The 10841-nt window shown below is 60.9% G+C and overlaps 1 protein-coding gene across 2 annotated transcripts; it reads left to right on the plus strand.

Annotated features, from left to right (window-relative positions):
- The first annotated feature begins 826 nt into the window (after positions 1–826).
- On the plus strand, positions 827–6614 carry LBHD2 (LBH domain containing 2). 2 transcript variants are annotated; one of them, XM_030931095.1, is made up of 4 exons: positions 827–884; positions 2579–2684; positions 4671–4827; positions 6279–6492. In XM_030931095.1, the coding sequence occupies exons 2-4, from the start codon at positions 2616–2618 to the stop codon at positions 6377–6379; spliced, it is 327 nt and encodes a 108-aa protein (XP_030786955.1). In that variant the 5' UTR covers positions 827–884; positions 2579–2615; the 3' UTR covers positions 6380–6492. The 2 variants fall into 2 exon arrangements, with proteins under 2 accessions (XP_030786955.1, XP_030786954.1); XM_030931094.1 differs by having other exon boundaries at positions 828–966; positions 6279–6614.
- The last annotated feature ends 4227 nt before the right edge of the window (positions 6615–10841 follow it).

Below are 10841 nucleotides of genomic sequence, written 5' to 3' on the forward strand. Positions count from 1 at the left end.
TACATGTACCAGAGATTATGCACCTTGGCCTTAGGAGGTCTGTGCACTGGACTGAACAAGATGGCTTGTCCCAGGGCTGTTTCACTCTTTTTTGGGAATGGAACTGGAAGTGAAGATGAGAGGGAGTTTGCAGGGTGATTCCCCCTCTTCCTGCAGCCCATCCCAGTTTGTTTGTTTGTTTGTTTGTTTGAGACGGAATCTCAGTCTGTCACCCAGGCTGGAGTGCAGTGGCATGATCCTGGCTCACTGCAACCTCCACCTCCCGGGTTCAAGCGATTCTCCTGCCTCAGCCTCCAGAGTAGCTGGGACTACAGGCACCTGCCACCGCGCCTGGCTAATTTTTCTTTTTTGTGTATTTTTAGTAGAGACGGGATTTCACTATATTGGCCAGGCTAATCTCGAACTCCTGACCTCAGGTGATCTGCCGGCCTCGGCCTCCCAAAGTGCTGGGATTACAGGCGTGAGCCACTGCGCCGGGCAGTTGCTTTTTTTTTTTTTTTTTTTTTTTTTTTTTTTTTGTCCTTTTTACTCCTCTCTTATTCCCCAATAGGAGGGAGTCCTCTTTCCATGTGTCTGGCCTGGCCCCACCGAATTCTGCACCTCAAATTTCTGGATGCCAATCTTGAGGCTCAGTCTCAAGTGGCCAGGGGCAGGTCCTTGGGGAGGGGTCGGCTTAAGGGAAGATGAGGCCGGGCCCTACCTGGGGGCCGGAGCTGGGAGGGCTGAGGCGCCGAGGGCGGGCGGGCGGCCAGACCCGTGGAGGGCGTGAGTGCGAGGGAGGCCGGGAGAGCGCGCGTGGGCGGGGAGCGCGGAGAGGAGGGCGAGCCGGGCGAGCGCGGAGCCAGTGGAGCGCGGAGGCCCCAGCGCCAGCACCCGCGCGGGCGGTGAGTGTGAGTGTGGCGCAGGGTCGCCCCGTCCCCAGCCTGGCCCCGGCAGTGCGGGCCCCGGGCACGCCCTGACGGCCAGGTGCGGGGTGGTTGGGAGAGGGAGGAGCATGGGGGGATTTGGGGAGTTTTGAGTCGAGTTCCCTGGGGAAGGGGACGGCGTGGGTTCGCAGGGTCAGCCCGGCTGTGGGACGCCATGCCTCTGCGCGCTTTTGCCCCCGGGGTTGTGCCTGGCAAGACCTGGGATCCCGTGGCGCTGGGGGTGGTGGGCGCCCTCGATGTGTGGTGCCCCAGCTGGCACTGGACCCTGGCGCTGGGCAGGGCAAGGCAGCCCTTGGGCACTTGTTTCCTGATTGCCTGCTCCCTCCCCACCCGCCCCCACCTGGCTCAAGCAGACAGCTCTATCATCTGCCTCTGTCATCCTCTCTCTCGGGGCCAAGTGTCATCTGCGGTCTGTTTCTGTCTCTCTCTCTCTTCTCCTCTGTCTCCATCTCAGTCACCTCTCGCCTGGTCTCTGTGGCAATATTTTTCTTGCCTCTCCCTCTACCTCCTTCCCAAGTCTGGCTGGGTCTCTGTCCTGGCTGCCCTGGGTTCTAACCTGGGTTCTGCAGTCCTGGGATGGGATCCAGGAGAGGCTTGATGGAGGGCTGGACCTGGGGACACCGAGACATCCCTGGGCTCTGGGGTTGGGCAGAGGAACCAGAGGGTGCGGCTTCCCTGTCCCGAGAGGCCTCCTGCACTGTGTGCCCTCCTAGCCCTCCCTGGGCCCTCAGTGGGACCCCAGCTGACCTGAGTGGGGTGTTTGGTGAAAGAAACCTCATTTCCCAGAAGAGCAGCCCTCTGCTTTGCTGGCAGCCACAGGACCACCCTCACCCACCCCAGCAGGACGTCACAGGCATTCCATCCTGCTGGTCTCTGTTCTCCTACTGCCCTGTCCCCTTCCTGCAGGGCTGCCCCCGCCCATGGCCCTCTGCTGCCTGCATGCCAACCACTGCCAGACCCCATCCCCATTTCTGCCTCTGCCCTGGGTGTGGCCCCAAGAACCCACACAGCAGGTGAAGGGTCTGGCTGGTGCCGGCTCCTGGCAGGGGCTCTTTTCCCAGTGCCCTTGCTGCCAGGGCTCCAGCGGGGCTCCCTCTGCTGTGGCCAGCCTGAGTGGGCGTGGCCAAGTACAGGCAGGATGTCAGTTTCCCTTGGGCTGTGGGTGCTGAGGGCCTGGCCCCGGGGTGTGCAGGGTGCCTGCTCTCAAGGAGAAAATGGGCACCTTGGTCTCTGGCTGACTTGAACCCAGTCTCTACTACTACCAGCCTCCTGTCTCAGAAACCCATTTAGGTCCCTTGGACGCTCTGTGTCCTTCCTGAACTGTTCCTGTCTCAGAATGCGCTTCTATCCTCCCAACTGGCCTGGCTACCTCCTGCTCATCCCCCAGGCCTCAGATCAGCAGACTTCTTCCAGGAAGCCTTTCCAGGTCTCCCCTCCTGCCCGTGCCCTCTTGCAGGCACACTATGCGGCCAGGGTCCAGTGCCCCCTCTGGCAGCGGGCTTAGGCAGGGAGCAGTGCAATACAGGTCCAGCTGGAGCCATGGGCACTGGGCCTGGGCTGGGGTGGAGTGGGGTGGGCTCAGTGCCTGAAGCCTTCGGGGGAGGGTAGATCCAGCATCAGGCCAACAGCAGACACCCCATTTCTGCTCCCAGTCCTAGTGCAGCTTAGTGGCGCAGTGGCAGCAGCAGCATGAGCACCCCCTGGCCTGCTTCACCACAGCCAGGCACTGCTGAGGGGGCTGGAGGCCCAGCAGGGAAGGTACGTGCTTGGGACTCTGGGGGATTGGGAGGGAGCAAGTCTCAAACTCTGTCCCATGACTTGGGGCATGCCCTGCCTTGCTGCTGGCCTCAGTTTACCCATCTGGGTGGGGGAGATCATTGCTCATTTATTTTTTTATTTATATTTGACATGGAGTCTTGCTCTGTCACCCAGGCTGGAGTGTAATGGCGCGATCTTGGCTCACTGCAGCCTCCGCCTCTGGGGTTCAAGCAATTCTCCTGCCTCAGCCTCTGGAGTAGCTAGGATTACAGGTGCCCACCACTATACCCGGTTACTTGTGTATTTTTAGTAGAGTTGGGTTTCGCCAGGCTGGTCTCGAACTCCTGACCTCAGGTGATCCACCCGCCTTGGCCTCCCAAAGTGCTGGGATTACAGGCGTGAGCCACTGTGCCCAGCTCATTGCTCTTTTATAAAAATATAAAGGATAAAACAATTGAAGGCCAGCATTCCTTGCTTACTGAGCACCCCTTCCTGACCTGAGGACCCCAGGGATTGTCCCCCAAGGCACGCTTTGCTCTCTGCTGAGTGAGGAAACGCCAGGGTTCCCTGCTCCTAGCGTCACCTTTCGGTGGGGGATGGGGTGGTGCTGATGAAACTAAAAAAAACAAGCTCCCTACACAGGGTTGCAGCCTTAGTATTCTGAGTGCTAGAGCCCAGCTAGAGCCCAGCCATTCTCCTTGTCAGGGAGCAGTGGGGCCAGAGAGGGGGACCAGCCTGGAGTGACATAGGGACTAGTCTGGAACTTGGGGTTGCAGACACAACCTCCCAGGCAGGGTGGACAGAGGTGAGCACCAGGCCTCTGAGCTGCAAACACTGCTGGCCTGGACCTCGTTCACCCCAGTGGGCAGATTTGGAGAGGAGCGCCCTTGGTTGGGGGCAGGAAGGAGAATGGCACATGGGGAGGGAGAGCAGGCTGGGGAATGAGCCCCTGGACTGGTAATGCCAGCATGAGGGTGGCCCCTGGGAGGGTCCAGCCTTTGGGGTAGGGATGGGGTCCCTGCTCTGCTGTCCTCTGACAGTTCCTTCATTCCACAGACATCCCAGTCCAGTGACACCTGTTCTCACACTTGAGGGTCACCTGTGGTCCTTGGTTAAAAGAGAGTCTGGGCTGGAGCTCAGGAATGTGTACTGTTCAGGGATCTTGCCGCAGTGGCCAAGGGCCGTTCAGCTAAGTCCCCCCTGATGCGTGGCTGTCCTTCCTCGAGGCCCTTGTGCCCTTTTGGGAAGGTGGACCCAGCAGCTTCCCTTCTAGGTGAAGAGAAGGGAGACAGGGAGCTCCAGGCGGGGCCATCTACCTGAGCACAGGCGTGGGGGTGGGACAGGGCAGGCAAGTCAGGGCCACTGGGGTGCTGAGGCACAGAGTTCTGCACATAGCACTGCAGCCTCAAAGGCCTTGAATGGGAGGTGGAGATGCTGAGGGCACTGAGAAGGCCTGGGGATGCAGCGCCCGCACACTCCTGTGAGCACTGAACAATGAACCAAGAGCGAGCCCAGAGCCAGCCGCTTGGGTTGCCATGGCAACTGCTTCCCAGCTCCTCTAAGCCTGGAGGAGGCCAAGGGCCCAGCAGAGAAGACCCCAGGAAGGGGCTGGCAGGAATCCGGGTGCAGGAGGCAGCTGGGGGTGCGCAGAAGCCTTGGCTCGTTCCTGGTGACCTTGGCCTCTCCGGCCTCTGGCTCTGGCTGTGCAATGGGCTCCTGGAGCTGAGCACAGCTGCATCCTATGGTGCCTCCTGAGAGCTGTGACCCCAAGGGCTGAGCACCCTACCCCCAGGGTTGGGACCTGGTAGGGCCTGGGACCCGTCTCAGGGATGTTCCTGTGCGAACACACATGCGCCCATCCTTGCCCTAGGGACTGGGTGGGAAGGGTCTCTGATCCCCCTAGTGGGGCGGTGTGCAGGACGGGGGTGGGAGGAAATAGGAGTACCAGGCCTAGCATGGCCGTGCTCCTGCCCATCCTCCCTGCAGGCTGTGGCAGGTGCCCGGGAGAAGGGCCCTCGACTGGGCCAGTGGCTGCCCTCAATCGTGGTGGAGCCCAGTGAGGCGGACCCTGTGGAGAGCGGGGAGCTGCGCTGGCCCCTGGAGAGGGCCCAGAGGGGCCCCTCTCAGAGCCAGGCTGCTGCTGGTAAGTGAGGGCACCTGTGGGGGTGTTGCGAGGAGGAAGTGGCCACTGCCAGGGTCAGAAGCAGGGCGTGCTTCCTGCGACTCTGGCAGACAAGGCCTTCCTGCCTCCTGGCTGTTCACACTCCATCCTCCGCCCGCCTTGGAGCCTCTGCCTGGGGCTCTAGGTGCTGCCTGGCCTCGACCCCCCTCCCTAGCACCGTCCTCCCTCCCACCAGCAAGTGAGGTCCCTCATCCACTCTCAGTCGCAGGCCTGGGCACGGGAGGTGCACGGTGCATACTTGTTGAATGAGTGATGCCACATTCTTGCCCCTCATCATCCAGCGCTTGCTCATTGTCATCACCTTTGGAGCAAGTGTGCCTTGCTCACTAGGGCCTGGGAGGCTGTGAGGGTGCAGGTGCACGTGGTGGGGCATGGGCTGGCCTGTTGGCAGGCTCCATCCGGCTGCAGGTGCCCTGCTTAAAGGCTGAAAGCAGGCCAGGCGCAGTGGCTCATGCCTGTAATCCCAGCACTTTGGGAGACTGAGGCAGGCGGATCACTTGCGGTCAGGAGTTCGAGACCAGCCTGGCCAACATGGTGAAACCCCATCTCTACTAAAAATATAAAAATTACCCAGGCATGGTGGCAGGCGCCTGTAATCCCAGCTACTCAGGAGGCTGAGGCAGGAGAATCGCTTGAACTCTGGAGGCAGAGGTTGCAGTGAGCTGAGATCACACTGCACTCCAGCCTGGGCGATAGAGTGACTCTGTCTCAAAAATAAATAAGTAAAGGCTGAAACTTCGGGAGAATTGTGTGAGCAGGAGGGGGCAGCCGGGGCCAGGCCTAAGGAGCAAGAGAGGCAGCAGGCTGGGCCATGGGGACCTTGTGGACGGCTCTGAGGACCACTGTGGACTGAGCAAGGGGCATGAGCTGTGCCCTGGGAGATGTTGTCCCCTGGAGGCCCCTGGAAGTCCCCGAGGAAGAAGTGAATTCGGCCGCAGCTGGCGCTGCTCAGCACCTTGCCTGCCCTCTCCCATCCCCAGACCTCAGCCTGTACTGGCCAGGAAACCCCCTTTTCAGTGTGGCCAGAAGAGGTTATCTGTCTGGACCTATAACGCCCACCTCTGCCCAAAGCCCTCTCGACCTCTTGTCAGTTTCTGCCCAGGGCCCAAGACAGCATCAGGGACCACCCCTTGGGTAACCCCTGGGACTTGGGCTCTGGGGAGGTCCTTGAGTCTGCCCTGGACTTCCTTTCCCTCTGCCACCCCTTCATCTGGTGGATGTGGGAGCTGCCCCTGCTTGCAGAGCCCAGCCTCATTCTGCCTCCCTGGCCAAGCACCCCTCCCACTTCTCATCACCCAAGGGGACCTCCTGGCCTGCCCCAGCCCAGTTGCCTGCCAAAGGCTCATTTCAGGCCCCTGGGATCCTCTCAGGCTGCAGTACCCCCCACAACCAACACCTTTATGTTTCTGCAGCCTCCTCCCCGAGTCCGCCTGGAGAACCAGGGAAAGCTGCAAATGCTGCTGGCAGAGAGTGCGCCTGCTCTGAGGACCCAGCGGCCCCCGCCCGGGGATAGGACAAGGGCGCGGCTGGGCTCTGCTGTCTGACTGCTGAGGGCTTCTGCCCCAGGGTGGCCAGGCTGATGCACAGGAGGGCCGGGCCTGCCCAGCCGGGAGAGCCCAGAGGCTGCTCCCTGTCTCACCAGGGCTGACCAGGACTGCAGCCCTGCCCTCTCCTGCCCATGGCCCAGGTCTGGATCACACCCCGCTTTGTTCCGTGGTTTGAAGCAGAAATAAAGGCACTTCCTGGTGGCCAGCAGGCACACTTGATGGGGATGCAAGAGACTAAGGACAGTTCGGGTTCTGCCTGTGGTCTTCCAGGTGAGGGCCTCAGCTCCAAGCCCAGGCTGGCCAGTCCAGAGCACCTCTTAGGTGACCACTTGGGCATGGCACTGGGGCAGGCTGGGCAGGGCTGAGTTGGCTCTGTGGCTGGTGCCTCTGCCCAGGGACCCTCTCTCTGCTTCGGCCAAGGCTGCCTAAGGCAGAACCAGCCTCCTCCAGGTGGCCTCCCAACCCTCCGTGGGACCTCCCTTGGGGCCAGGGCTGGATCTGGATGCAGGAAAGCACAGCAATGGCATCTGGCGTGGGCCGCACCATTCCAGGTTGGATCTCGTTAAATTCTTGTGAAGGTCCCATTTTACACGTGCGGGAACTGAGGTGCAAAGCAAGGTGCCCAAGGCTAGGGGCTGCGAAGGGAATCCCTGAGGTCAGGAAGCCACAAGGCTGCTACAGAACCCACATCAGATGTTGGTTGAGCAGGCATCTCTTCCTGCCCTATGTGGGGGTCCTGTCCCTCCACTGGGTCCATCGATAGTGTCTCTGGGCTCCGTTCTACTGCAGGAGGGGAGCCGTGCTGCCTGATTGCCCCTGGCATGGGAGCAGAGCCCTGAGTGTGGCCCAGGGCCCCCTCCCCAGGTGTGTCCCCCCAACCTGGCCCTCTGCCCTTAGCCAGCCTGAGCCAGGCTGAGGAAGCTTAGGGCCGGGCAGTGGGACACTCCATAAATGTCAGCTCTGCCAAGTCCATGGCTCTTTTGTGGCCCGGGCAGGCGTGCCAGGGACCCATGAGCAGAGGGAGGCGGGAGACACTGCCCCTCTGTGCTTTCCTGCTGCCTCGCCAGCCTCCAGGACGAAGATGCACTTTCTCCTACAGCCTTCCTTCTAAAAACAGCCACCCCCCCCCCCAATGCCCGAAAGGTGGGAGGCAAGGTGCAGAAGTTGGCCTGGCAGCCTGCTTCAGTTTTAAACCTCAGGACCCCATGGGCTCTCCCCTGGACTATAGCTCAGGAGAGGGGTGGGGCGGGCCTTCAGTCCTCTCCGTCCTCCTCCAGTCCTTCCTGTCGGTCCTGGAGCCAGGGAAGGAGAGGCTTGACCAGGATGGGGGACATGGGGGTAGTTTTGTGAAAGAGGACAGACATTTCGCAGGATGCTTTGCAGACACGTGGGATGTGGAATGCAGGGAGGCCGGCATGTGAGTGGGCGATGACGCCATTTACTGAGATTTAATCCTCACCACATGGCTCCGGGGCGAGAATTATGACACCCATCTCAACGCGACTGCCCAGGACCCACACAGCCGAGCGCCGGAGCTCCGGCGGAGTCCCAGGGCGCCCACAGCGCCCCGCCGGCGCGCCCAGTCCAGCAGGGCAGCTTTCGGGCGGAGGCGACCCCCGCGGCAGGTCCCAGGACCCTGCGTGCCCTTGAGCCAGGGATGGGGAGGCCCGACCGCGGGGCACTGCTCCACCCCGCCGCCCTTCACCGCCAGCCGGGGCCCAGAACGCCCAGCCATGCCCAGAGCCCGCGGGCGCAGACGGCAGGGGCGGTGCCAGCCAGGCCCCGCCCCCGGCACGCGGCGACCTGGGGACGCCCCGCGGGAGTCGTCCTGCGGCTCCCCCTGTCGTCGGCTGGGGCCACGCCCGGGCTCCCACCTCAACCCTGCAATATGGGATTGGGACAGAGTGGTCTGCTGCCCGCTGCCCGCAGCCGCTCCGGGTTAGGGAGGGAGCCTGGGCCTCCGCGGCTCACGCTGCGCTTAACGCTGGTCGGGGCAACAGTGAGGGTGGAAGCGGCCGCCTCTGGCTTCTACACCCCAGGTGTGACAGCCTGGCCTCTCAGCGAGCCCCCGGTCAAGCAAGGATCTGGTGGTGGGGGTCCTGCCCCCTGGCCTTCCCTACCTGGGAGCCAGGTCCTCAGCCAAGGTGAACCCATTTGATCCCGACGACAATCCCATTTTCTGGAGGAGTAAACTGAGGCTCAGAGATTGAAGTGCCTCTCCAAGGTCGTGGGGAACTGGGTTTGCCCTCTAGTCAGTGTCCCTGGCTAGGCTTCTCCCTCCTAATGGCTCCCCACCCTGCCTTCTCCTGACCCCAGACCAACCCTGTGCCCCAGGCTTCTTTGAGACAAGGCTGGGGTTTTTCCAAAGGGATTTTACTGAGAAACTTCGGGAAAAACATGGATGTAGCATGAAAAAAACATTGCAACCTCATGCTGAAAGCGGGCACAGGCTCAGGTGGCTGTGGGGAGCAGACGGGAGTTGAGGGGAGTCCAGGAGCAGTCCCCAGACCCTGGGCACCACCAGCTTTTCAGGCACCTGTGTATTGAATGGAGTGACCCATAATGGGAGGTCCCAGGACCCCAACATGCCCTGTGAGCTGGGAGGTGGGAGGATCAGACCAGGAAGTCTCCGGTCTACCAGGGCCTGGCTCTATGGCAAGACCCAGTCTACAGAACCAGAGACCTAGGTTGCAGTCCTGGCCTCTCCGGGCAGCTGCATGGCCGAGAGCAGGTCACTGAGCCCTGGGAAGCCAGCCATCTTGGACCCCGGCTGTCTCTGTTCAGTTGTACTTATTCCTTGTTACCCCTCATCTCTGCCTGTTGGAGACAGATGGGGTGGGACAGGCCAGCAGGTGGGACTGGGCTGGGAGGACGGGCCTGTGGGGTGCTGGGCACCTCTCGGGCTTGAAGTGGGACTCTTAGCACCCCACTTCACAGAGGGAACCCAGGGCTCAGGGTAGTGACTCAAGTGGTTAATTGGTGAGCTTCCTGGAGGAGGTACTGGCATCTTTGAGTCTAATTTGGCCCCTCTGCAGATGGTACTGCAGCATCTCAGGCACCTTCTGGTCTGTTATGGGCTGCTTTTCCCCTATACAATTTGTATGTTGGGTGGGTGCGGTGGCTCACGCCTGTAATCCCAGCACTTTGGGAGGCCTAGGCCGGCCAATCACCTGAGGTCAGGAGTTCAAGACCAGCCTGGCCAACATGGTGAAACCCCGTCTCTACTAAAAATACAAAAAATTAGCTGGGTGTGGTGATGCATGCCTGTAATCACAGCTACTCAGGAGGCTGAGGCAGGAGAATCGCTTGAACCCAGGAGGCGGAGGTTGCAGTGAGCCGAAATCACGCCACTGCACTTCAGCCTGGGTGACAGAGAGAGACTCCGTCACCAAAAAAAAAAAAAAAAAAAAAAAAAAGTCCAATCTTAGAATGTGACCTTATTTGGAAAATTCCTTATAAAAACATGTGACGTTGAAAGAGGTAATAAGTTAAAATTAAGTCATTAAGGTGGACCCCAACCCACATGAAGAGGAAATATGGATGCAGACACAAAGAGGAAGACCCTGTGGAGACCCAGGAAGAAGGGGGCTACCTACACACCAAGAAGAGAGCCCCAGGAGAAACCAGCCCCACAGATTCCTTGATCGCGGGCCTCGGGCTTCCAAAACGGGGAGAGAATAAACGTCTGTTGTTGAAGCTTAGTCCCTGGTCTCTTGTGGCAGCCCTAGGATGCTGGGTACATGGGACCATCCCTGCTCTCAGCCCTAGGACACTGGTGCACCAGCCTGTCTCTGCCCTCAGCCCTAGGACACTGTGTGCATGGGGCCATCCCTGTCCTCAGTCCTAGGACTGAGGTGTGCGGGGCCACCCCTGCCCTCAGCCAGAGGATGCTGGCGCAGGAGGCTATTTCTGCCCACCTCAGTATCCTGCGGCGGCCCTGTCGCACATCCTTGTGGCCCCAGCCCAGGTTGGGACAGGCCTGGATCTGTCCTCCTTGGATTTTCCCTGAGCTGTTTCCTAGGACGCTTGCTGCGGAATCCCCCTATGCAGGGGTGAGGCTGCTCTTCTGGGAAGTGTCGGTGGCCCTCCCCGCGGCAGTTGCCCGCCTGACCCCCCCGCCTCCACGCCTCTGGCCCTGCCCAGGATGCCGTCCCTCCTCACTCCTGAGTGTGCCCTGTCTGTCCCTAGGACCCCGTCCCTTCTTCCAGCTCCTGAAGCCCCGAGGAACAGCCTGTGGCTCTCAACTGCTTCCTTCACTGTCACCATGAGCTTCCCTGACAGGCAGGGTACAGGGGTCTTGGGACACTCGATGGACTGGCCCTGTGCTAGAGCCTCTGTCCTGGAGGGAGGGGTCCTTCTGGGCTCCGGCACTGTGGGCTGAGTGTCGCCTGAGGCCAGCGCCTGCTTTCGCTGGCCTCTGAGCAAAGG

The sequence above is a fragment of the Rhinopithecus roxellana genome, chromosome 5 (genome assembly GCF_007565055.1).
Source record: "Rhinopithecus roxellana isolate Shanxi Qingling chromosome 5, ASM756505v1, whole genome shotgun sequence".
Lineage (NCBI taxonomy): Eukaryota > Metazoa > Chordata > Mammalia > Primates > Cercopithecidae > Rhinopithecus > Rhinopithecus roxellana.